Source organism: Felis catus, chromosome C2 (assembly GCF_018350175.1).
Source record: "Felis catus isolate Fca126 chromosome C2, F.catus_Fca126_mat1.0, whole genome shotgun sequence".
Classification (NCBI taxonomy): domain Eukaryota; kingdom Metazoa; phylum Chordata; class Mammalia; order Carnivora; family Felidae; genus Felis; species Felis catus.
The window spans coordinates 82,812,311-82,838,030 of record NC_058376.1 but is presented as its reverse complement, the minus strand read 5'-3'; the positions used below and the strand labels follow the sequence as shown (position 1 = coordinate 82,838,030).

General features: G+C 55.8%; 2 protein-coding genes across 14 annotated transcripts; one reads left to right on the top strand and one right to left on the bottom strand.

Annotated features, from left to right (window-relative positions):
• The first annotated feature begins 93 nt into the window (after positions 1-93).
• On the top strand, positions 94-9,247 carry FAM131A (family with sequence similarity 131 member A). 8 transcript variants are annotated; one of them, XM_045037192.1, is made up of 8 exons: positions 94-754; positions 1,957-2,017; positions 3,028-3,170; positions 3,586-3,632; positions 5,344-5,437; positions 5,686-5,868; positions 6,070-6,186; positions 7,499-9,247. In XM_045037192.1, exons 5-8 carry the CDS (start codon positions 5,368-5,370, stop codon positions 7,972-7,974), a joined length of 846 nt encoding a protein of 281 aa, XP_044893127.1. In that variant the 5' UTR covers positions 94-754; positions 1,957-2,017; positions 3,028-3,170; positions 3,586-3,632; positions 5,344-5,367; the 3' UTR covers positions 7,975-9,247. The 8 variants fall into 8 exon arrangements, with proteins under 8 accessions (XP_044893127.1, XP_006936277.1, XP_044893128.1 ...); XM_045037191.1 differs by lacking the exons at positions 94-754; positions 3,586-3,632 and adding an exon at positions 1,066-1,317; XM_006936215.5 differs by lacking the exons at positions 1,957-2,017; positions 3,586-3,632.
• CLCN2 (chloride voltage-gated channel 2) lies at positions 9,168-25,341 on the bottom strand. 6 transcript variants are annotated; one of them, XM_006936220.5, is made up of 24 exons: positions 23,771-25,341; positions 21,342-21,498; positions 21,036-21,167; positions 20,531-20,659; positions 20,310-20,443; positions 20,125-20,202; positions 19,963-20,041; positions 19,713-19,838; positions 19,528-19,612; positions 19,334-19,435; positions 17,713-17,797; positions 17,420-17,575; positions 16,973-17,042; positions 16,632-16,742; positions 16,167-16,380; positions 15,723-15,856; positions 15,314-15,486; positions 15,085-15,199; positions 14,796-14,869; positions 14,515-14,574; positions 14,336-14,374; positions 14,059-14,163; positions 9,925-10,011; positions 9,168-9,779 (listed from the first exon to the last, which is right to left on the bottom strand). In XM_006936220.5, the coding sequence occupies exons 1-24, from the start codon at positions 23,840-23,842 to the stop codon at positions 9,585-9,587; spliced, it is 2,712 nt and encodes a 903-aa protein (XP_006936282.1). In that variant the 5' UTR covers positions 23,843-25,341; the 3' UTR covers positions 9,168-9,584. The 6 variants fall into 6 exon arrangements, 5 of the variants coding, with proteins under 5 accessions (XP_006936282.1, XP_044893124.1, XP_006936283.1 ...); XM_045037189.1 differs by lacking the exon at positions 23,771-25,341 and adding an exon at positions 21,654-21,989; XM_006936221.5 differs by lacking the exon at positions 14,515-14,574.
• Between the last annotated feature and the right edge of the window lie 379 nt (positions 25,342-25,720).

The window sequence follows — 25,720 nt, the reverse complement described above, 5'->3', positions numbered from 1 at the left end:
GGATATGGATAGGTGGGCAGTCTCCTTTCCAGAGCTGGCACTGTAACAGTTCCTGTACCTGGCACCCCTCTTGCCTCTTCCCCTGTCCAAGATTGTGGGAGTTGGAGGGTTACTTCGCTGGAGGATTGGACCCTTGAAGCAGACACGGTGGGATGTCTGTTGCTTGGTAGGGGAGAAGAGAGAGACAAATAGCTGTGGGGTACCTTTAGACACACTGAACTGGAAGAATGTGATCCAGACCCCAATAACGTGGAGGAGGCCTTGGGTTTCAAACTGTTTATAGCCGGAGAAGTCCTTTATGGTTTCAAGGTCTCATCTGTGAAAGGATGGGGCTGGATGCAATGACTTTTACCGTCCTCATTCTGTGTACCTGGCAGCCTGGGCCCAGAGCGTTCCCTCCCACCCTTGCCTTTTGGGGTCGCTGCGCAGTAGGGCCTGGGAGGTGGGGACGAGGTGTTTCCGGACTCGGCCCCGGGCCGCCTCTGCGTGGCTGTGACGTGTTTCGCCCCGCCTGCCTTGGGTGGTGACGCGAGTGGCCACGCCCCCGTGCTGACGTCACCGGCCCGGGTCCCTCTCCGGGGAGCGGCGGCGGACGCTCGGCTCCCACCCCCTCCCCTCTCTCGGGCTCTCCCCTCCCCGGTGGCGGCCGCGGCCCGACCCTCTGCAAGGCGATGGCCCGAGCCCCGAGCGCGGGCTAGCGTGCCTGGGTTCCCGGCCATGGGCTGTATCGGCTCTCGGAGTCCGGCGGGTCAGGGTAAGAGGCGGAGGCCGGGCACGGGTTGGAGAATCGGGCTGCGGCTGCCCGGTGCGCGGGCCGCGGGTGGGTGGGGGCCTTGAGGAAGGGGCCGGTGTCGGGAGGGGGAGGAGCTTGTACCGGGGAGGCGGGCCTGTTAAGAGGAGGGAGCGGAAAGGAGCGGGGAGGGGGCTAAAGCGATTCGGCTTCGCTCCCACGGCCTGCCTGCTTCTGGGTTTTGCAGGGTAGACTCGTGGTCTTTCCGCCTGGATTCCCACCGCTGAAGGTGGCAGGAGGTGCACAGCCTTGGGAGGGGCAAGTTGTCCATGGCAACTGGCCATCCACGCCCACACACTCGCCGCCCCCCAGCCTACACCTCTCCTCTCACTGTCCTGGGAGTGGCTCTCTGCTGGGAACCTGCCTCTTCTAGCTGCGTCCCAATACCCTTAAGGAGGTAGCCTGCAAAGGCTGTCAAGCACCCCAGCACGGAGTTTTTGTACTCCCCCGCCCAGAGTCGGCTAGTTTATGAAGGAGACTGAGGCCCCATTTGGGGCACCTGTGAGCACCTGATCACCTCTCACCTCGTAACTACTGTTTTAGTTCCTTTTCCCCACTCCCAACAAAAACATTATCCTACCTTGTGTAGAGAAAGAGGAGCCAGGAGAGAGGCCATCAGGGCTTCCTACAACTGCTGATCCCTGCTGCTTGGGCCTTGGTTCCCATGGATGGTGGGTGGTGCATGCTGTGGCCTGGCCATAGTCCTATGCATCTGAGGTCCAGCAGCCAACTTAAGTGTCCTGGGTTTCTCCAAGCCCAAAGCCAGGCAGCGTTGTTGTTGTTGTTTTTTTTCCTATGAAGTTGAAGGCTGGGTTTTGGAATGGGTCCTGGGCTTTCAGGGCAGGTGGTCAGTCATACAGGCCTTAGAGTGGTTGGTACTTGAGATGTTTTGAAGCTAAGACTAGCTGAGATTTGTACTTTCCTTGGTTCCCATGAGGAATTCTGGGATTTGTAGTCCTAAATTAACCTCATGGCTTTTGAAGCTGAGAGGCAGCAGGCTGCTCTGATCCCTCTGGCCCTGCTAAGGCTTGGGGTTCAGGAAGTCATTCCTCCTGTAGTCAGGGGAGAATTTGGCTGACCTTAGGACTGGCTTTGAGAGCCCTGATTAGGTACCAGCCTGGGGCCAGGGATGGCCTGTAACCTTGTGTCTTCCTTCTGGTTGGTAGCATTTCTGGGGACCACCAGCTGGCTGAGGCTCAGGGACAGAGACGGCTACTCCAGCTAAAGGTCAGTTGTGATGTACATTGCCTATTGGCACTGTCTAGGGGATGGGCCTCAGCTCCCTGAGCTTCAGAGAGCTCTGCTGGGCCCCTGGCACTCCCACCTCCTCAAAGCCATGAAGCAGGAGTGTTCTCCTTCTGTGACTAGGCACAGGTTCCAAGTGGGGAGGGGACTGGCTCAGCATCCGGAGCCAAAATAAGAATAGAACTGGGAGCTGAGCCTGGAGCAGTTCTGGGCTTTTGGTTCTCTGCATCAACACAGCCAGCATGCCTATGATTTCTGTGCTGGGCAAAATGTTTCTATGGCAGCGTGAAGGGCCTGGAGGACGATGGACTTGTCAGACGAGTCGCAGAGGTGAGACCAGGGACTGTAGATGTGATCTGGGAGGTAAGGGGAAGCTGAGGAATTGGGTGCTCAGGTGGCAAAAGGAAAATTACTCTGGTTTAGATAGTGGGAACCAGGATGATACAAGAACAACCAGGCTGGGGCCAGACAGGGCATCAGGAAAAAAGCCTTAGGGGACTGGGATGAAAGTAAGAAAAAATCATGGGTTTGTCAGAAGAGAAGAGTAAAGAGCTGCATACCAGCTGATGCTGGCGAGAGGAAAGAACCAAGAGAAGGAAGGCAGCAAGGCTGTAAAGGGTCCAAGGTGGTGGTGGGGAGGAGGATGGCGATGGTGGTGGAAGATTGCGGTGTGCTTTCCAAGAGGAATGGGTAGGCCGAGAAACCCAAGATTCAGAATTTATGAAAGTGTAGGTTTCATCCCTAGGGTTCTGACGGTAAAATGTATCCAGAGGAGGAAGGGGGCCAGTGGGCTGCCACAAAGTGGTCCCAGGGGCCTGAAGGTCAGGAATGTGGGATAGGGGCTTTCAGAATTGTGGAGAGCACCAGGTGGTTGCTGATATTGGGAAGGGGAGAGGGAGAGGGGTGAGGAAAAATGATATGGCAGCGCGATAAAAATGAGGATTTTGGCACAAGTGAGAGCCCAGGTGAACAGCCTTTCCCCCACCCCTCAGTGGCCTCGGACCCGGCTTGGGCTGTGGAGTGGATCGAACTTCCTCGGGGCCTCTCTCTATCTTCCTTGGGATCTGCTCGGACCCTCCGAGGCTGGAGCCGATCCTCCCGCCCTTCCTCCGTGGACAGCCAGGACTTGCCAGAGGTGCTGGGCCCCTGGTGTTGGTAGGGGGAAGGGGGGCCGCATTCACATGAAGGGGATCTGTATCCCCCACCTCCGCCTCGACAGCCTGCTTCTGGCTCTCTTTTCCTGCGAGCGGAGGCGCTATCCGGCCGGCGGGGCCCGAGGCCGCCCCCGCGCCGGTCTGCTCTGCTCGGCGTGGTGCCAGCGGGCGGGCTTTGCTCGCGCCTTGGGCGCTGACGTCAGCGCATCCCAGGCCGTATCCCGGGAGATCCTGTTGCATGGTGATGGGTTGCCAGGGAGACACACACCTTTTCTCTGGGCCTGGGCCGCAGCTGCGCGCAGCGCAGCGCCGGGCACGGATGGCGGTGGCTGGGGGCAGTGAGGGGAGGGAGGGAGAGCCAGCCAGGAAACACCCAGCAGGTGCTCCTCCCCCCAGGCCTGGCCGGAAGCTAACGGCGCCACCCTGGGGCCCATGTAAGCCAGGTACTGATGCGGGGGGAGGGGGGGGGGGCGGTGCGGGCAGAGGGTGGGCCTGAGGTCAAGGGAGGAGGTGGAGTCCCTCTTGTGAGGGGTGGGAGCTAGGCAATGCCAGGGAGGGGTCATGTGCTTCCAACTTCATTCATTCATTCATTGAGGGAAACATTTGTCGGGGGCTTGCCGAGGAGCACTGAACCAGGTGTAGGGTGGAGGTAGGAACCTAGGTGAATCAGTCAGGCCCTGCCATCCTCAGATCCCTCAGGAGAGATGGAAGGGCAATGCTGAGGTGGGTGTGGGGGCGGGGAGGGGGTATCTAAGAAGAGACAGAGAGAAGACTGGACTGAAAATATAATAGGAGGTGACACTTGAGTCAGGCCTTAAATGGTAGGGAGCATTTTGTCAGGCAAGGATGGCGTTCTTAGCCCAGGGGAAAGCCAGGTTCCTTTGCCTGGTGGCAGGAGGGATGCTTGCTGACAGGGAAGGTGAAAGTGGGGTTTTATTGGGCAGAGGAGATCTGTCATGGATTCCAAGGCCTGGAAGGAGGCAGGGGGCTCACAGAGTGGGCTCATTCTGTGCCTTGCTGTGAAACTAGGACTTCATTGGACAGCAGAGGAGCCCAGAAAAGATTTTAAATAGGGACACGTGACCAGTTGCATTCCAGGAAAATTATTTGTTTACATTTATACTTTGCCTCATTCACTCAGCCTATGTGTTTAGAAAGGTTACTGTGTACCAGGCACTGTGCTAAACACTGGGGTGCAGCAGTGACAAAAGAGACCAAATTCCTTCAAGAGCTAAAGATCAGTGGGGAGACCAGCGACAAATAAGGAAACACACAAAGTGGACCATGATTACACACACAGGGTACGTTTATAGAGGATGGTGACTTGTTAAGAAGGAGGATGGAAAACTGGTTGGGTGGCCAGGAAGACCCTTCTGAGGGAATGATGTTTCAGCCAAGACAAAAGATGAGAAGGAGCTAGCCAGTCATGGGGAGGAGGGAGAGGAACACTTACACAACATCCTAGGCTAAGAAAATCGCATGGAATTGGAGGAGCTCATGGGTCTCCAACTACGCTAATCTGGACACGGAGTATTGAGGGCTTGAGGAAGGGAAGGCAGTGGCAGTGGGAGCCGAAAGGATGAGCAAAGCATAGGGGAGAGTTGACGGTCATGCTGAGGCTTGGAGCCAGACTGAATGGGCAAATGCGTGATGATGCCGAGTAAAGCAGCTGGGGAGCAGGGCCAGATGTGGGAAAAGGTGTTGGGTTTGGTTTGGGTCATGCTGAGTCTGTGGCCCTGGTAGGCTGTAAAAACAGCTGGAGGATTGAGAGGAGATGGTCAAAGAGGAGAGGACCTGGAGGAAGTCCTTGATGCCATAGCTTTCTCCCTTCCTCTTTTTCCTTGTCAAAGGTTCTTGACTTCCCAGATTGCCTCCTTCCCCTTTGGGAGCTGAGAAGGTGGGGCAGGGGTGATAGCTACAGTTCTGCTCCTTTGGGTCCGCCTGGATCTCTGTTGCTCCTTGGGAGCACATAGCTTGCTGGTCCTGGCTTCTTAGCCTCCCTCTTACGTGTCTCAGCAGCCACTGAGACATATGTGCTGCCCTGGCGTCTCTTCCCAGCTCCCATATTCCCTTGACACCTTGGGTGGGTTATGGGCATGTAGGGATGCTACAGAGTGTCAGAGGGGCACTGACTCTCTGATGCTGTCACCCAAGGTGAATGTTGGAGACACAGTCGCGATGCTGCCCAAGTCCCGGAGAGCCCTAACTATCCAGGAGATTGCTGCGCTGGCCAGATCTTCCCTGCATGGTACGCACCCCCTTCCCATACCTTTGGCCACTCTGTCCTTCCTTCTTCCTTTTGCACATACACATTGGGGACTGTATCCTGTGAGCTCTTGCTGGGATCTCCCTTTTCCTCCCCTTCTCAGATGAATCCCAGCTTCTTCCTCCCATCCAAAGGCACATGTGGACCCAAACTACCACCACCCTTCCACTCCCCTCTCAGATGCTCCCTGGCCTGTGCCCTAACCAGGCCTCCCTCTGCCCCACCTGCAGGTATTTCCCAGGTGGTAAAGGACCACGTGACCAAGCCCACCGCTATGGCCCAGGGCCGAGTGGCTCACCTCATTGAATGGAAGGGCTGGAGCAAGCCAAGTGACTCACCTGCTGCCCTGGAATCAGCCTTTTCCTCCTATTCGGACCTCAGCGAGGGTGAACAAGAGGCTCGCTTTGCAGCAGGTGGGGACAGGAAGGGGTCAGCCACACATTTGTCATAGGGATGCTCCCATTGCCTCACACCTGATGTGGAGGTTGGAGTCTTTCCATACCCCTCTCTCTTTCCTCTCCTGTCTCCAAGCTGAGCCCTAGTCTTAATTCTTCCTCTAATGTATTCTGCTAACGAACCTTCTCCGCTAATGAATTCCGTGTCCTCCCCGACAGGAGTGGCCGAGCAGTTTGCCATTGCAGAAGCCAAGCTCCGGGCGTGGTCTTCGGTGGATGGTGAGGATTCCACCGATGAATCCTATGATGAAGACTACCCTGGAGGAACTGACTCAGGTGAGGGGCAGTCCACACTCGTGCCCCTAGCTGGGGTGGGACTGAATGAGAGGCCTTGTGATTCAGAGGCTTTTGGAAGGGGTGGGGTGCAGACCCTGTCCAGGCAGTCCTTGACATTTCCAGGGGCAAGAGGGCTGTCCACGCTCATGGGGGGGCAGTCAGCACCTGGGAAAAGGAGTAGTTCCTTTCCCATAGGTGCGGAGCCTTCTCTGCCTGTGCCGTTGGGCCTTGTAGTCCAGAGACCTCACTGATACCTTCTGTGCAACTGTGTCTCTGGGAGGGTCTGCTGTGCCTCACCTTTCCCTCTCAGGGCAGCCTTCTGGCCAGCTGTGGCAGCACAGATGAGCCACAGCAGCATAGCACCTCACAGGGCCATGGCCCCAGACAAACAGGAAGGCGTGCTGGGCCTGGACCGCCCACAGGGCCGTGCTGGCTCATGCTCAGCATCCTCAAATTCCATCTGAGACCTGCCTGTCGGCCTTTCTCTGGGCCAGTGCTTCCAGAGGGGATCCTGCGGGGCAGTGCAGCTGTGCACAGCCCTCCTTTCATCTTCCAATCCCCAGACCACATGGCTGACTTTCTCTGTAGCTTCTAGGCTTATGCCTCACAACACTCCCCCCACCCCTACTTCTTTGCCTTTGAAGATTGCCTCCACCAGCCCCCACCCCTCTAGCTAATTAACAGATTCTCCAAGAGCGATACATTCGAGCAGACTAGCAATACATTAGAGTTCTGCTGTGGTCCAGAGGTGACTGATTTGGTTGCCTGAGGCCAAGATGGAGCCCGAAACCATAAATGCTCTCGTTTGATTGAGTTGCAGGCCTGCTTTTTGATCCTTGGTGTAATGATAATAACATTTATCTGAGGCCACCACAACCCCACGTAGAACCTTCGTGCAAATTCAAAAAAGCACCTCTCTCTCTGGTGGGCACGGTCCCATGCTAGGGCATGCTGCTTGATGAGCAGAGGGTGGGCTGAACTTCAGTCCACACTCACTGCCTTGGATAGGCTCCCCTCGTGCAATGGACCACTGGCACAACCATGTGTGGTATCCCTGCATTTATTACTTTCTTACTTTGTGCTACATTCTTTTGTTCTCTCAGCAACCCCATAAGTAGGTATATTAGACTCTCCAATTTGCCATTAAGGAAACTGAGGCACCAAGAGGTTAAGTGACTTGCGCAGTTACCCAGCTCCTACCCACTCTCCCCAGAGCGAGGGGTGCCAAGGGTGGAGTGGGGAGAATGTGGCTTCCAGGTTGGTCAATTGACATGGGGCTAGTAGGGCTTAATTCTTTTTTCTCCCCCTGCAGATATGGCTGGGCAGCTGCCCCTGGGGCCCCACCTCCAGGACCTCTTCACTGGCCACCGATTCTCCAGGCCTATGCGCCAGGGCTCTGTGGAGCCTGAGAGCGACTGCTCGCAGACCGTGTCCCCAGAGACCCTGTGCTCTAGTCTGTGCAGCCTGGAGGATGGGTTGCTGGGCTCCCCAGCCCGCCTGGCCTCCCAGCTGCTGGGTGACGAGCTGCTCCTCGCCAAACTGCCCCCCAGCCGGGAAAGTGCCTTCCGTAGCCTGGGCCCATTGGAGGCCCAGGACTCGCTCTACAACTCGCCCCTCATGGAGTCCTGCCTTTCCCCCGCCGAGGAGGAGCCAGCCCCCTGCAAGGACTGCCAGCCTCTCTGCCCGCCACCAGTGGGCAGCTGGGAACGGCAGCGGCAAGCCTCTGATGTAGCTTCTTCTGGGGTGGTGTCCTTAGACGCGGATGAGGCAGAGCCAGAGGAACAGTGACCCAAATCATGCCTGGTGGTGGCATGCGTCCCCTGGCTGCTGCTGGGGGCAGAGCCTCTGTGCCCAAGTGCGGGCTGGAGGCCTCCAGCAGAGCTCCAAAGCCTAGAGGGCTCCTGGGAGCACTCACTCCTCCGTTGTGTGTTTTGCATGAAAGTGTTTGGAGAGGAGGCAGGGGCCAGGCTGGGGGCGCATGTCCTGCCCCCACTCCTGGGGTTTGCCGGGGGTTGCCCGGGGCCCCTGGGGCATGGCTACAGCTGTGGCAGACAGTGATGTTCATGTTCTTAAATCAAAAATGCCACATACACATTTCCTCCTTGGATGATGTGAACCCCTAAGGGGGTGGTTGTGACTGGGCCCTGTGGGGTGGAACGGGAGGGAGCCCGGCCCCCTCTCCCCCTTCCCCGTGCCTCTCTCTTTGCTTCTCTCCACCTCTGAGTCCATGTGCAGTGCTTGACAGACTCCTCCCCCATCCCAGGGCGGGCTGGCTCTTACCCTCCTGGAGCCTAGGATTGAGCCGTTTCCCCCAAGGGCCCCTCGCCCAGCTGGGCTCGTGCTGTGCTTTGCCTCTCCATCATCTCTAAATCTTCTTCTATTTCCTAAAGAGGGGTTTTGGTCTGTTCTTTCAGTCGGATATTCTCTGGGAGGCACTGGATTGATGAAGGCATGTACCCTCTGCCCTCTTCCTGGCCCCTTGTAGGATGTGTGGGCAGGATCCCAGCGGCTCACAGCCTGCCTGGCTGCCCTATTCACCGAGTTCTTGTCAGAGTGGAGTTGGGAGAAGGGATGGCTCCACTTGCTACGGAGCTGTGACTTCAATGTTCTTCCAGAGAGGGCCACAAGGGGGCCACGTGGGTGGCTGGGCAGTTGTCTGTGGGGGCCTGAGCCAGGCAGGAATTGTGCCAACAAGTGACAGTCATGTGGGAGTGTCTCTCCTTGGGGAGGGAGGAGGGTAGTGCCTTTCTTGGCTGAATGAAAGGCCAAAGCTATAGCACTGCGGGCCTCTGCCCCAGCTAGCGTGTTGATAACTAAGCAGTGGAGGCCTCTGTGGATCCTGTGTTCCACAGACCGTGAGCTCTGGAGTTTTATGGCTGTGGGGGGTTTGGGTGGCTGCAGAATTCCGAGCCTTGTAGGCTTTGGCAGGTAAGAGGGCCCAAGGTAAGAACAAGAGCTGATGGGCACAGGCATTCTATATATAAGTGGCTCATTAGGTGTTTATTTTGTTCTATTTAAGAATTTGTTTTATTAAATTAATATAAAAATCTTTGTAAATCTCTATATACATCTGGTCATTGGAGGTTCCAGTATAAACCCATCTTAGTTCTACCCGTTTCCCCCTCAAAGGGGGAGGAGGGGTCAAGTGACTCTACCCCTGTCCTGCCAGGGGGATGCTGATCTTCCTGCCCATGGAACACTTGCTACAGGTGGGCACTGGGTCAGATTCCAGGTAGGATGAACCAGGAGGAGCTTGGCACCCCAGGACTGGAAGGGAGGCTAGGGCTCCAGCCTTAGGTGCAGGCGCCTCCTTTCCCAAGGCAGACGGGACAGGAGAGCTTCACGGTCTAGACCAACAGCCACAGCCACTGCCATCCTAGGCCACCCACTGAGGGGGTTCATTGGCACTTGTCATCGCTGTCAGAAGGGCTCCCCTCCCGAGGGAGGCCATGATGGGAGCGGGGCCCCCAGAGTGCATGCACCTCTGTGGTCTCTGTGTCACTGCTGCTGGTGGCACTGTCACGGAAGCTGGCCAGGGGCGGCCGGACTTTGACGCCCTGTGCTGTGACAGAGCCCTCGATAGCCTTCCGGAGCTAGAAAGGGTAGAGGGTCAGATGTGTGGACTCTGAGCTCCCTGCTCAGACTCCACCCCAACACTTACCCCAGGTGAACTGGACACAAACAAGCCTGCATGCCTGTTTGGAAGCAGAAATGGTTTGATGGCCATTATCATCTCACCTCCTTTAGGGTGACGATCCCAATGAGTCGGCCAATACTGGTGACATAAGCATGGTCCACTCCCAGTAGTGAGAAGATGGTGTGAGTCTGCAGGTGGGGAGAAAATACACTGGACATCATGTACACCATCTACAGGCCAGAGGGCCCCAGGACAAGGCCAGGGTGGGGAATAGGAGTGGTGCCATACATAGATGGGGGGTGGGGAAGGGAGGGCCACCAGAGGGAAAAGAATAATGAGGACATTTCTGCAGCCAGGTCTCAGAAACTTGATAGAGGGAATCTTTAGGTTGCTTATTTGGTGGAGAAACAGAGGAAGGATTCTTCATCCCATGTTAGAAAGAGGATGATGGTGCTCGCTTCGGCAGCACATATACTAGAAAGAGGATGATGGAGGACAGAACAACTGTTCAAATGTGACATGTAATGATTGGCCATGCACTGAGATCTTTCTGAAATTAGTAACTTCAGTACTGTTCTGAGATACCCATTCTACAGGAGAGGCAGTATGAGGCTCAGTGGTGAAGTGACTTTGCAGCTCCAGAAGGAGTTTTCATCCCTCTATAGAAGGATAGTTTTCATCCCTCTACAGCCCCGCTCCTGTGCAGATGTCCAATCAGTCACAGAGGTATCTGGCAGGGAGGTTCCATATCCTTTAGGGGTACTGGCCCTGAATTTTGTGCCTCTCACCCCACTTTAGTAGCTGACACATGCTTCCCATTTGCCTCCAGCAGGCTGGCAGTTAAAATGTCCTTTACCGTGGCTCTGACATTTCAATCATGGCCTGAAGCACTCTACGTCTCGCATACAGTTTGCCTTTTCTGGGGCCCAAGTAGCATCCCAGGTGCTGTGGAGATGTAGCTTGAAGTCCAGGGAAACAACAGTCAACCACAAACTCCCATGTCTTTCTGGCTTTGGACTCTCCCCCCAACTTTCAAATGTAATCACCAAGCGCTCAGGAATTGTCAACCAGTTCTCCTTGTGTTCTAAGTAGATTTTCTTGGGCCAGATGTCTTGAAAAACACTACTGACACAGCAGTTCCTGGAATTTTTGGCCTATCACTTATCGCAGTGTTTTCAGTTTACTTGTAAAGTCTCTTGGCTTAATGTTTGAATCAAAATGGGCATTAATAACCCAGCTTTTTGAATACTAGTTACTCAGAACTCATTATAGCCATCTGAAAGCTTCAAAAATATTTTCTTATACAGTTGCTAAATCATTAGAGGGCTTCCAGAGCTTTCCTAACTCTCCATTTAAGGCATGACAGTACTTATAAAGCAGCTGGAAGTTCAGTTTTAGAATCAGCTTCTCTATGTTCCTTCAATACCTTTATCATAACTTGTTGGGGTTACCAAGTTCTTCCTCATATCTAACTTGAATCCTACATGCTACATGTTACCTTTTAGTTTCCTCATCTGACTTCAGAGGGAAACCTATATTATCAGATTTTCTGTTTTAATAATCCACTAGCTTTGTCTTCTTATGGTTTAATAATCCCTCTATCTTCTCCCAAGGATCCTATTAAATTGTTCCCCTGGATTTTCTTTTTCTCCACAATCTTAATTAGAATGAGCTTCTGGTGGACTCTATGCCTTTTAGGTTTGCAAACCACTGGTCCCAGGCAGTCACCAAGCCTTGCCGATCTGCTTCCTGAACATCTTGGCCATGCTGATTCCCTCACTATCCTTACCAGGACCAGGCCACAACATCCTCATGGGTTCTGCTTTTGGTCTCCCTTCCCTTCAACTTGGCTCTGCCATCCTATGAGCCTTCTCAAACTTGAGTTAGAGCCCATACTCCCCAGAATAGCCCACAAGACTCTGCCTAAGGCCATCCCAGCTGGTCTCAGATTCTGCTAGACACTCTAGCTTCCAGCCTCACATAATCACTCATCTTCTTCTGAAAACACCAATTTCTTGGATACTTCAACCCTTCCCTCAAGTCCCCCGCTGTCTGCCTCTTAGTATAAGCAGTAGTAGAAGTCATTCCTCACATATATTGAACCCTTACTATGGCCAGGCACTGTTCTAAGTATCCCATATCAAGTCCTTTATCCAAAGAAAAACCTATGATGTAGGTACTCTGAGCCCCATTCTACAGATAAGGAAAGCGAAGCACAGAGAGGCTAAGAAATTTGCCAAGGCTACACAGCTAGCTAACACATGGCAGGCTGAGGATTTAGGTAAAGCCGGGCTGGCTTAGCTTTGGCATCCTAGCCTCCCCTGCCCCTGCTTGTCTGCAGGTGGCTTCAGAATGAATGTGGCAAGTAGCTGGTATGGCTGGCAAGCTCTAGTCTCATAGGTCCCTAAATAGTCTCCAGTGGATTCCCTCTCCCCGTGAACGTTCCCCTCCTGAACTTGACTGGGCTACTACTAATTGATTCTTCAGGCCTACAAGGCCATTTTGAATTCTCATCTTTTATGTTCTTATCACTTCTAGTTCTTTGTACTTTTGTTAGTCGGTTTCTCAAAGGCTTCTTCTCTTCCTCTGATTTTTAAGTTTGTAACAAACACCTACTTTGTTCTTTTTCATTTTAATTTAATTAGACACCAGGGAGCCCATTGGAGGGCCTGTACATCTTGGGCTTGGGAACAGTGAATTGACAGGGAGAGGGACAGCGTGGCCTTCTGAAAGAATCCTGGGATTGTGGCCAGGGAATCTGGGCTCTGGGCCTGGCTCTGCTGTACTGACTCAGGCAAGTGACCTCTTCACTGCCTCAGTCTCCCCATGTATTAAAATGGTTAAATCCCCAGGCTTTTGGGTCAAACCATCTTGGATTCCAGTCTGATTGCGCTGCTTACTAGCTGTGTGACCTTAGGCAACTTGCTTAACTTCTCTGAATTTCAATGTCCTCATCTATAAAAACCGGAATATCACAGTATCCATTTTACAGTCCAGTTGTGAGGATTAAATTAAACGTGTGTAGAGCTTAGCAAGTGGCTGGCACATAGTGGACACTATAAAAAGTGGCAACACGATAGAAAAGCTTTAGAGTTCTTAGGAAGAAAGGCTTTAAATAAAAACTCAGTGTATTCTCAGGTCTATATATATTTTTCTTGCAACTGTACTGTAGTTCCCCAGTCACTTTGATCTGATGTCTTTACCCAAAGGCTTTTAAGTTCCTTTATTACCTTTTGCTTTTTTTTTTTTTTTAAATTACCTTTTGCTCTTCTCTTTCTTTGTGCCCTGTCCTTCCTGGCCCAGCCCCTGCTTGTCTGGGCTCTTAGGCTCAGCTTGCACCTCGGCTAGCTGCTGGAGCTGCAGACCTAGGGAGTATTCCTCCACTGCCTGCATCCCCATGCCCTGGAGGCTTGCACGTTTAAATCTGTCAACAATTTGGCTAAAATGCTCAGCTCGGTTTCTACCCCAGCACCCTGCTGGGTGTGCCTGCACTTCCTGCCTTCGCTTAGAAGCCTGAAGATGCCCAATGAGGCCACTGTCCATGCTGGGGAGGCCCCGAGAAAGTCCTCCACAGAGAGACCCAGCCCTCCTTGAGTGTCAGCCTCACCCTCCACCAACCTGTCTGCACTCAAGTTTTCTCCCCTTGTCTGTAGGCCATTTTGCCCTTCTACTGAGCTATCTTCCTGTGTACCTACCAGTTTTCCTTTGGCTTACATTATTAAGTCAGACTTTCTGGGGTCTGACATTCCAAGCCCCCCACTGGGCGTTTCTCATCTTTGTTTATCTCTTCTCTGCAGTGTCCCCACCCCTACTTGGATATTTGCTAGCTTGTTTATTAGAGTTTCTTATCCTGCCTGTTTCTCACCCATTTTTTTTTCAGTTGTGGGTGTATCAGCCTTGTTGGGTGCTGGCAGTCTCCTGCCTGGCTCTGACCCTGGCCTGGCCCTCTGGCTTCCACCCAGCTCAAACCCTGTCTTTGTTGCTGCTTTGGCCCAGAGTTCCCTGGGGGCAAGGCTGAGCAGAGGAAAAATGATGCCTGCGGTAGGCAGGAACAGGCTAAGGGGCCCTGACTCCCGGCCTCCCATCCTTTAAGGCAATATGTTTGAAACACAGCACAGAGCCCACCCTCTGCTACCCTGTTTCCCCCCACCTGCCTGAGTCCAAACTGTGGGAGGACCTAGATCCCCACCCTGTGCTCCTGAGAGCTCAGGGCAGCCCCTGGCGACTGACCCTACCTTGTGCAAAGAGGTCCGCTCCACCAGCTGGAAGGGGGCAGGGTCAATTTTGCAGTCGCTGAAGTTGACAGGTTCATCTAGTTGCTGTTCCTCCCACTCCAGAATCTGAGAGGATGAGACAGAGGATTAGGGGGAAGGTGCCAATAGCTGCTCTCACCTTCCTGAAAGCTGGCTCCCCCTTTTCCCACCCAATGGTCCCTCCCATGGGGACAGCAGCCAAGATGATGACTGAACACTCCCAGGAAGAAACAGGGTCCAGAGTCCAGTCACACCTTACCTCCTCAGGGGTCATCTCGCCTTCCAAGTCTGAGTCACTCTAGGAGAGAGGGACAGAGGTTGGCAGCTAGTGGCTGGGGGGAGGTGGGTGTACCCCCCGGCTTGGGGAGGCTTATCCCGCTAGCCCACAGCCCTCCCTGTCCAGTGCTCCTGAGCTGCAGGAAGAAAGTGAACACTTACCGCCAGGGAGATTCGGACCCGCTTCAGCTTGCGCTTGTCACATGATTCGGACTTCTCCAACTTTGTTAGAGCCAGAGAGAAGAGGAGTTGATGTTACAGGGAGGGAGGTGAGGGTTAAGTGGTGGAGCTGAGAGGAAGAGCACACAGCAGGGACAGAGCTGACATCTAGGAGGGCAGAAGAGCAGGGACAATGGAGGCAGGCTCTGTAGGGTTAATGGAGGGGTGGTCTCAGTGTCAGAGAGAGAGCTGGAAAGAAAGAGACAGAGACTCTGACTACTCACCTCTGAAGCAGCCTCGGGGGGTGGACTGCCACAGAAGAGGCTCCTGAGGGCGATGCCTGCCTGCTCCATGTTCCCTGTGTTCCCAAACACAAGGCCCCGGGGGCAATGTCATCTTTGAGGGCGAGGACCAGGAGAGGTGAGGAGGGCAAGAGGAGAGGTGTCCTGGTTCTACCCCTGGCCCATCTGGGCAGCCTCTTAGCTGGGATGTGCTCGGGCAAAAAGGTTGGGTAGGGCTCCCACTGGATCTCAGGGGCCGTACTCCGGCTCTGACAGTGGGAGAGAGGCCCACCTGTGGGACTCTCCCCGAGGTTCATGGTGTTGCTGGGCCCCCTCTTGAGAGCAGGCTTCAGGGGCTTGTGAGTCTCCCCCCGGGCTGCAGGGAAACCTGAGTCCTCTGTGTTCACCTGCAGAGGCAGGAAGGGGCTGGTGAGGCTATGGCCCCAGATCACTTCTGTATTGCCCTCCCAGTCTACGTGACATCTGGGAAGATTGTGCGGTTGTGGGGTTCCCCTGCTCACCTGGAAGCGGACGGAGGTCTCAGGGCTAGGGGGACTCTCCTGATCGGACGGTGGAGAGGTCTGGGCATTTCGATGCTCCTGCATGTACTGCCGTCGGCGGGCTGGGCTCAGCTGCGCCCCCAGCAATGCCACCACCTGTGAGCGCTCAATGGAGCCCAGGAGGATCATGGACTCTGGGTAGAGCAGGTGGGAGGACTCAGGAGCTGGGGGTGAGGCCCTCCTACTCACCCCCGGCCTTCTTTCACACCCAGAGTGGGGTGTTGGACACAGACCACGCACCAGAGGGAACCCCTGGCTGGCAAATGCTGGCCCAACCAAGGAGACTGGTCCTGAGCTCCTGTTCCCTCCCTCTTCCTGAGCAGCAACCCTGGGAGATGCCCCTAGCACCAGGGATCCCTCCTGGTCTCACCAGGGGATTCCACTAGGGCCAACATGCGGCCCTTGGTCCTGTGCAGTGCTAATCGAAGGTCCCGGAAGGTGCAGCTGAGGGCCACGTGGGGAACATCCCGCACCATGATGTCCTCCACTCGCATCCGGTACTGCCTGAGGGTAGAGAAAGGCACTTAGTTTGTGATCATGATGGGGAAAGGATCCCAGAGCACTACCATCAGGGCCATAAGAAGGCCCCAGAGCCCATGGGGACAGGGCTAAGAGCCAAGGAGTATTTCTGCCTTCATTTGATCAGGTGGGGCTAGCTGCGGCTTCCCCAGGATGTGGACAGGGCAGCTCTGGCCAGGAGCGAGCAAGGTGGCTGGTCTCCCAGCTTCACTGTCTGAGGACTTTGCTGGAGGTGGGTCTGAGGGGGTCCTTCTGACCCTCACCCGCACCCCCCTTGTCGCCCAGCCCTCCATACTGGTGGCGGCCCCAGCCCAGTTCAGGCAAATAGGGCAGTTTCTTGATCCGGATGATGCTGTCATAAAGTGAGGGCTGTAGGCTCTGGGCAACGGCGTTGGCCAGGATGACGGCAATCATGACGGGTAGGATGTGGGCAATCTGGCCTGTGAGCTCGAACACGATCACAGCCGTGGACACTGTGTGTGTCACTGCTCCTGCCAGTGCAGCTGCCCCTGGAGGTAGCCATCTTCAGTCACCTCAGGGTGCTCAGGTCCCAGATGACCCTCCCCATCCAGGGATGGTCCTCTGGGGGCCTTTCAGGTCGCCCAGTACACTACCGGGGACCTGCCAGGCCGCCCAGTACACTACTGGGGACTGGCTTCTGCATCTGAGCGAAGCCGGGTTCCTGCCAGCAGGGGGCACCAGAACCTCAGACCCTGTGGCCAGGGGTCTTGGGAGACAGATGGGGACCTGGAGCACTTACCCACCACTGCATAGCCACCAGGCACAATCCGGTAGGTGCTGCCGTCAGTGTGAATCCCATCTGGAAACCAGGCAGCCATGCTTTCGCCCACCAGACGCCCAAATGCTGCTCCTTCAGGGAGGGGGGTGGGAAGAGAAACAGGTAGTGGAGGGGGAGGGTGGGGGCACTAGGAAGAGAGAGGGTCAGAAGGTGGGGGAGGGGCCAGTGGGTCATTCAGTACAGGGGACAGTCAGGGGGTGGGGTTGGGGCTGAGGCTGGACCAAAACCCACTCCCAGGCAGAGAGGGGACGGCGAGTGGGTGGGAAGGTTGAGGCTAGGAGAATAGGCAGCTGAAGACTCACCAATGACAAAGACTGGCATGAAGGCCCCACAGGGCACTGGGATGGTGGTGGCCAGTGCAGACATCCAGAACTGCAGGCAGGAGGTGGTTCAAACAGGTAGAGGCACTGCCAGGCCCCAGGCAGCCCCCAGCTTCACCCTGGGGCGTCTACCTTCCTTATCAATCAGGCACAAGCTCCCAACTATCCCAGAATCCCCCAGGATCAAAGAAAGGAAGACTCCAGAACCAGATGGCTTGGGTTCAAATCTTACTCTGCGGTCTAGCTCTGGGACAATTATGTAACCTCTTTGTGCCTTGACTTCCCATCTTAAAAAAAGGGCTACTGATAGTACCTTTCTCATAGTGTTGTGAGACTTAAAAGGAATGACTATATGGAAAGTGCTTAGAACAATGTCTGGCACCTAGGAAGCCCAGGTTGGCATTAGCTCTACACATGTAAGAGCCCTACCTTCATGAGAATGAAGATGACCAGGGTGAGGAAGACGTTGGCACGTGGTGGGCTCCAGGCCTGTGAGGTTCCCGGTGGCTCTAGCTCCTCTACCAGGCCCTGGCGGACCCACGTCCGGTTGTCAAACAGGGTGACCAGAGTCTCTTTCTGTGAGAGCTGTAGGTGAACACGGTGCCTCAGGCTGGGGAACAGCCAGGATGAAGGGAAGGGGCCCAAAGGAGAGCAGAGACTGTTGGTTTTAGAGGGGATATATCCCAAGGGAAAGCACAAGTGTCTGTTCTGCCTGGAGTTACCTGTCCGGCCATGAACTGTCCAAACCCAGGGGGGAAGGTCAGAGTGGAGATGAGCAGGGTCACCAGAGCTGGGAAGAGCAGGCGCCTAGAGACATAGGTTTCACAGCATCAAACATGGGTGGTGTACCTCCTACAGACTGGTAACAGTCTGGGTGCCCTCACATACCTCAGGGCTGAGGTCGCAGCAGAGCCTTGTGCTTACATAAAAGCACACAGTTCTGAGAGAAGGTCCCTTTTGCTGTTCGTGATATGATGGACCCAAGGGTGATGGCTGTCTGGGGTTATTATAAGCCCAAATGCCTTTCTGTTGGCCCTCGATTCCCCAAGTAGGTAGCAGAAATCCAACCCATTCCAGCCCTCTCTTGGACACTTCTGAGCGGTGACTCCTCTCTATGCTCTCAGAAGCCCAGCCAAAGGGCACACTGTGTGACAGTATGGAGAAGTTTATGCCTTTGTTTCTCTCGTGACTTAGAGCGAAGGTCAGTGTTGGGAAAAGCTACGGTCACTCATGAAGTTGACCAAAGGTACCAGAGGGAACAGGTTTAGTGGGCTGCCCTTTCTCTGAAAGACGTCAGTCCCAAAAGTCCTGTCTCGGGCCTTCCCGCTCCCAATCCTCAAGTTCACAAATGAGAGAGTTAAGCTCTGGAGATTAAAAAATCTCACCCATTTCCATGCTTCAACGGGGTGGGGGGGGGGGGTGGGAAACTAAGGCTCAAACACTCTCCAGGGAGCAGTGCCATCTGTCCAGGCCAAGGGCCTAAGGAAGCCTTAGGGTTTTTGTTGTTGTTGTTGTTGTTTAATGTTTATTTTTTTTGAGAGAGAGTGTGACTGGAAAGGGCAGAGAGAGATGGAGACACAGAATCTGAAGCAGGATGGAGACACAGAATCTGAAGCAGGCTCCAGGCTCTGAGTTGTCAGCACAGAGTCCAATGTGAGGCTCAAATTCACAAGCTGTGAGATCATGACCTGAGCCGAAATCAGACGCTTAACTGACTGAGCCACCCAGGTGTCCCGGAAGCCTTAGTCTTTTCAAAAAAAAAAAAAAAAAAAGAAAAAAAAGAAAAAAATATATATATTTAAATATTTACTTATCTGTTTGTTTATTTTTAAGAGACAGAGCACGAGTAAGTGAGGGGCAGAGAGAGAGAGAGAGAGAGGGAGAGAGAGTGTGGAGCCTGGAGTGGGGCTTGAGCTCATCTGATGCAGGGCTCGAACTCAAGAACCATGAGATCGTGACCTGAGCTGAAGTAGGATTCTTAACGGACTGAGCCACCCAGGTGCCCCTTTAAATTTTATTTTTAAATACTCCCTACACTCAGTGTGGGGCTCAAACTTACAACCCCAAGATCAAGAGTCACATGCTCTCCCGACTGAGCTAGCCAGGTGCCCCATGGAAGTCTTAATCTTTGATGTGAAGTGCCTTGACTAAAAATTCAAAAGTGCCAATTTTGAGGTAATTCATATAAAAGCCAAAATGTTCAATCATTCCGGAAAACACCATTGGCTGATTTTCTCAATGAAGTGCTATCTTTAACTGGGCTACTCTTTGCCACAGTAGGGTGGCCCTCTCACCCTACTGTGACCATCACACAACTCAGAGAGGAGCCCAGGTCCAACTCACTTCTTCATGAGGAAGCGGTTGATGGTTTTCTGCTTCCGCATCACCTGGACAATCTTCCGGTTCAGGTAGACAAAGAGCGCTCCCCCAAAGCCACTAGCAATACTAGAGAGGGGAGAAGTACCAGGGTGAAAGGGGGTCTTCCCTCTTCTGCCTCCTCCTCTCCGATGCACCCTAGCTCCCTGAGCTCCCCTCACCCAATGACAGCAAAGGCCGGCAGCTCCTGGAGGTCAAAGGGGAAGTCAAGCCGGAATCGGGTTTTGAAGAGAGCCGTAATTGTCTCTGAAAGGAAAGCAGAGTAGCAAAGGGAGGCAGGTGTAGTGTTGAGGGCCCTCACTTGAGCCATCTCAGGGGTTCCTCTCGTCCCCCAGGTCTCCCCCACCTTCATCACGGTTCCAGACCGCCAGGACCCGGAAGATGAAGGCACTGAAGGTGGCAGCAAAGAAGCCTCGCCAGTAGTTCCGCACAGCGAAGAAGGTGGAGGTGACCTCAATGCTGAATAGGACGCCTGTGAGGGGGCAAAGCAGAGTGCCACATGAGGCCTGGGCCCTGCCTGAGGACTCAGACCCAGATGAGAGGGGCAAAGGAGGTGAGGCCAGGGGCAGGGCTGAGGGGCTGGACTGACCGCCTACCTCCAATAGGTGCTGCAAAGCAGCAGCCTACTCCCACGGCACAGGCAGCAGCCAGCATCTCTGTGTTCCGGGATTCATTCTGGCAAGAGTGGTGGAAATGGGTGTCAGCGTGGCCTCAGCAGCCTCCCCTCCCCCTCTGCTTTCCCCCAGGGTCTCCCTTACCTCATAGATGCCCCCAAAGAGGGAGAGGAACTTGCTGAGCAGGGCAGCACACATGCTGGCGATATGCACAAAAGGGCCCTGGGGGTGTGGGAGCAAATGGTGAGTGGGGAAGGGGCACACCTTGACCTTGGCCTATCTTCTTTCCCCACTGGGTCAGACTCCTTCTATCCCCAATCTGGAGTTACCTCTTTGCCAAGGGGCATCCCGCTGCCCAGGGCACAGGTCAGTCCAATGACCTTAGCTACAAAGGTCTTCAGGGTGAGGTATTCCTTCAGCACCACTCCTCGCAAGATGGTCTTCATCTCAGGGATGCCAGACCCTGGAGAAGTTATGGTCCCAGGAGAGTCATTTGATGTGCCTGTTTCAGGAGGTCCCATCACTGCCCTCCCCTTCTTTCTTACTGTACCGACAGCCTGAGGAGCCAGGATCTGTGTGAATCCAGCTGAGAAAGTGATGAGAACGATGGGGTAGGTGACCCAGGCCAGGTACTGGAGCAAGAGGCTGGTGTTCAAGCCTCGGGACATCCACTGTTGAGCTGTGGGGAGAAGATGAGCTGCTGGACCCTAGATGCACACACCCAGTCCCCACCTAGCCACTGGGACACACTGATATGACAAGCTGTCCCAGGGAGAATCGATCCATCACAGACAGCCTGGGCATGAGGGGTAGGGAGGCGGCCTTACAGGGCATTCATTGGGACAAAGATCACAACAGGGAAGAGGGGCAGTTCGAGAAGGGAGGCAAGAAGTTGTGGCCTATGGGAGTGGCAGTCATTATGCCTGAAGAGGAGGCAGTCACGCTGGCTGGGGAAAGTGGTCAGTGGCCAAGTAGCCAAGATGCTTGGACAAGTGTGGCATGGAGAGAGCAGGTTGGTTCTTCCCAGCCTTCCCCTTGCCAGCCCTTGTCCTTACCCTGAAGACAGGCAGCGATGGCATAGTCCATGGCCCAGCTGACCAGAGCCATGAGGAGCCCCAGCAGGACCAGGAAGATCCAGTCTTCACCAACCCTGGACACTAGGAACTTATGGCAGCGTACGGAACAGACTGGGAGCAGGGAAGGGAAGAATGGAGTGGGGAGGGGGGGAGGCTAGCACCAAAGTATTCCCACCTCTGCCCCCCAACCCTCAACCTCCCAATGGGTAGCTCTAATGGCCTCTGTCCCCCTTAGCACAGCACAGCACAGCACAGCCAGGTCTCCTGCCCCAACCCAGGTCTCACTGCGGCATCGGGCGCAACGGCTCTGTCCATATTCCAGGAGCTCTGGGGGAGCCCGAGGGGAAGGTGGACCCCTCCAGGTCTCGGGCCCTCCCAAGCGAATCCGAGCAGCTTCCTCTTTGGCAAAGGCCCCAAGGTCCTGAGTATACCGGCCATACATCTGAGGAACAGGGAATATGGGGACATTAGCAGATGTGCGCTGAGTGGGGACCCCTGCATCAATTCCCCTTCTCCCAGACTCTATATTATATGTCCCTTCTTGAACCCACAGTTTCCACTTTGGCTTGGGGTGTGGAAACAATGCACATTACAGACCGTGGGGGCTGTCCTGGCCAGAGTAATGGGGACAGCCAAGGTACAGGGCACAGCACTGGGGGTGGCAGAATAATCGTCCTCTTCTCACAGGCCTGCCCAGGGAGCATGGAGGAGGAGGAGTGGGAGGGAAGGCCCCAGAGGAGGAAAAGATGGAAAAACCTAAGGCAGTCTGAAAGTGGGAGGAAGGAAGGTCAGAGAATAAGGGATGGTCAAGGACGGAAGGGTAACAATGAGGGCCTCATGGAGCTGGGGGCAGCTGAGTTGGGCCTAAGAGCAGGCGGGGCCTCAATCCTTATCACGTTCCCGCTTGGCCTCTAGCCTGTGACCAACTCAGCTGCACCCTTCCCATCCACCGTAATCCCCTTGTCCCCATTCTCCACCCCTAACCCCCCCCCCCCCCCCAGCCTGCCAGTCCAGCTGGGAGTAGAAAGTCTCTGGGTGGGTGGAGAATGCTGGTGGCTTCAGTCCCACTCTGGAGCTGCCCTGAGTCCAGTGGTGGGTTGGGGCCGGCAGAAGCTGATGGCTGGGCTGTGACTGGGGATGTTGGGGTGCTGGGACGGGAGAGTGAGAGTCGCTGAGCCTCAGCTAGACCTGCCAAGCTGGGCGTGTGTTGGGGGGTGGGGAGGAGTAGATTCCGGCTGCCACCCGCAGAGCTTCGGGACACAAAGGGCTCCTGTTGGGGCTGGGGTTGGTGGTGGGGGGGGGAGGGAGGGAAAGATAGAGCAAGAGAGTGATAGAGAATGAGGAAAGGGAGGAGAGGGAAAGGGAAAAAGAGAAGCCAGGGGAAAGGCAGAGAAGAGAAAGGAGAAGAGAGGGGAAGAAGGAAGGAGGAAAAGAGAGAAAGAAAGTAGAGTACAAAGAGGCAGACACAGTGTAGGAGGGGGAGGTGAGTGTGTGTGAGAAAGACAAAGGGATTAGAAGGAGAAGGGGGAGAGGCTGGAGCAGAGAGTGTTCGGGAGACAGCATGACCCTGAGGATTCGTTCCAGAGATAGAGACCAGGCAAAGGAGGTGGAGATGTGGCTGGTGCAACAGATAGACACCATTTCAGAGGTCAGGTGCCTGGCTTCTTTGACCAAAGCCCCATTCTCAGCCAGGACAGATTGACAGACACCTCCCCCACAATGCGAAGGCTTGCCCCTCTCCCCTGGCTCCACCCCCGCCCCTGCCACCTCTCACTGTCATCCTGTTTCATCCAGTCTCTCTCTTATAACAGGGCACCTCCCAGCCCCAGCTACAACCCAGGACCCCTTCTCCTGGAGAGGCTCCCTCCCAGCCTCCTTCCAGAGCAAATTCCAACCCAAGCTGGTAAAAAGGAGCCACGGGCCCACTCCCTTCCCTAGAGTTTGGGTCCTCCGCCTAGTGACACAAGAAGGGGCAAAAGGCTTCTCAAACGCTAAGTTGTAATGGTAGCCATGAGTCAGCTCACAGCCCCAGGACCCCTGCTTTTAATGAGGTCAAGGGACACCCCTGAAGTGGGTGGGGGCTGGATACCCAGTCAGCATGGACAAAGGTCCCAATTCCCACACCCATTCTCGCTTGACCCATCCTCCCTAAAGCTCCTGTACCAAGAGTGGGGGGCGGTGTACAGGAAAAGCTCTTTCCCCCCCAGAGAATCCCCTGAGGGCTTCTTGCCAATGCTGGGTTGCCAGTCCCCCAGGGGTAAGGGCTGGGGGCTAGGTTTGGGTCTGAGCCATCTTTCCACACAGTCTTGTTTCTAATTCTAGTACACTGCCACACACTTAGTGGGGATAGAGGGAATGTCTTGGATGGTGGAGATAGGAGGGTAGAGAGAAAAAGTTCAAGGGTGTGAGTGGTGCTGGGAGGGATAGTGGGTGCTGAGACTTCAGTCCAGGAGGAGCAGAGAAAACGTGTGTATGTGGGGGTGGTAAAGAGAAGGACACCTGGGACAAGCACCTGATGTCCTTGTCCTCTGCAGCCCCCTCCCCAACCCCCTCCCCCCCTTAGCTCTCCAGCCTCTCAGGCCCTCGAACCTCAGTTTCCCCAGCTCACTTCTGGGGCGGGCTTAGGGTAGGCCCCCGGGCCTCGCGCTTCCAAGGAGAACCCAGAGCAGCGGTACCGGAGTGCACTCCTGAGGGTTCCGCTCGGCTTCACTTACCAGGGTCTGCTCGTACTGCAGCGCCCGCGGCTCCATCCCTTCCGCCACTGTCGCGGCCGACGCGGCCGCCATCTCCGCCCACAGTCCTCTGGCCTCCCGGTGCGGCTCGGGCTCGGGCCCGGACTCGGCTCCCGGCCGGCAGAGCCCGCGCCGGCACCCGTCCCGTCCCCGCCGCCCGGGCGGCCGAGTGCAGAGTGCGGCGGGCCCCGTGCAGGCGCTTCGGGCTCAACCTCCAGCTCGCGTCCCCTCCTCGGCGGGCGGGCCGAGGGCGGTGCCCTCTTGTGCTGCTCCGCCCGCCGGGCCATCCACAGGGGCCGGCCCAGCCGGGCGGGGGTCTGCGTTGAGGCCGCCTCCGAGGCTCCGGGGAGGCGGCAGGGGGCGCTTGGAACGTGCTAACCTGCGCTCCCTCTGCTCAAAGGCCGGGAACTGAGAGGGGCAATTGGGGCCAAGCGGGGGCGGGTCCGCTGGCACGTGGAAGGGCCGGGCCAGGCCCGCGGCGCCTAGTGCCGGAGCAGGAGGAGCCGGAGACGCTGGGGCTCAGCAGGGCCTGAGGCCGGGGTCTGCTGAACCGTTTAATCAGATTCTTTGCGCTCAATCTCTCAGGAGTGGCGCCCTCTCTTGCTTCTCCAGAGGGGCCAGACGGGCCTGGCAAGGCCCTTCTGCTCCGTCGAGGGTGAGAAGCAAAGCTGAAGGGACTCGTTGGGAGACGCTAGGCCCAGACAGCAGGCGTGAGGGGGTGATGGTCGGAACTGAGACTCTCGATCTCTTTCATCCTCTTTCCTCCTCCTTCCTTTACCTGCTGGTCCTCTTGGGAGTCGCACCTGGAGTAACCCGGCCTGTGGGGTGCACCAGGGTGGAGGTGGGGAGGGAAGGTGAAGGGCTGAGGCCGGAGGGAAGAGATGTCTAGGTGCCGGGAGGCCGCTCCTGGGAGGAGGGTGTGGGCGTACAGAGGTCGCTTTTCCTTGGCAGGTCCCAAGGAGAAACTCGAGTAGCTACTGACGTCTCACCACCATGGGGAACAGCCTGCTGGGGATCTGCATTCTCTACCAGGGTCTAAAGAAGGATAGAGCAGAGGGTGGGGTGAGCACAGAGTGGATGGGCAGTGTAAGAGATTGTGTCAGGGGAGAGGCTCGGGCCCAGGAAACAGGCAGTGTGCGGGAGAAGGCAGGATCAGGATGAGGGGGCATGTGGGAGGCACAGGCGGTGCCCAGGAGGGAGGACGGTGCCCAGGAAGGGGGCAGTGTGAGAGGAAGGGGCAGTATAAGGGAGGAGCTGGTATTCGTGGGAGAGGATAGCGCCAGGATGAAGGGGCATGTAGATCAGCGTCTGGAGGGAGAAGGCAGTGGTGGGGCAACAGGTAGTACCAAGCGGAAGAGGCAGTGCTCCGGGGGAGAGCAGTGTGATGAGGTTAATGCCAGGCTGAAGAGATCCTGTGGAAGAGAGTAGGTCCAGGGGAAGAGGGCAGTGGTAGGGAGGGTGCGGTACCAGTGGAGGGGACAAGTGCAGGCTTTCCTTTTCCCCATAGTGACATCATGGCAAATTCCCAAACTGTACAAACCCGGCTCAGGTGACATCCAGCAGGGCCAAGTCAGCCGGGGCCGGGCTGGGGGACCTCGGTGCCAGCTGGAGGGACTGGGCCCCGCGCTCTGCAGGGTCAGCGCGCTGGGGGCGGGGTTCTGTTCCTCCTGCCCCCCGCGAGGACTGTGCCCTCGGCGGGCACGCGGACCAGCAGGATAGGGCTAGGGCCGGGGTTCTCTGGGCCAAGGATCAAGGTCCCTGGCTGGGGTAGGCTTGCAAGCATTCTGGTCTTCCCAACCCGGACTCTCAAGAGGGCGCAGTAGAGCCTCATTAGGGAGCGAGAAACCGCGCCACCACAGCCGGAGGTGGGACTAGTCGTGTCCCCGCCCTGGGGCGGAGTTATATGGCCCTGAGGCCCGCCCTAAATCCTGA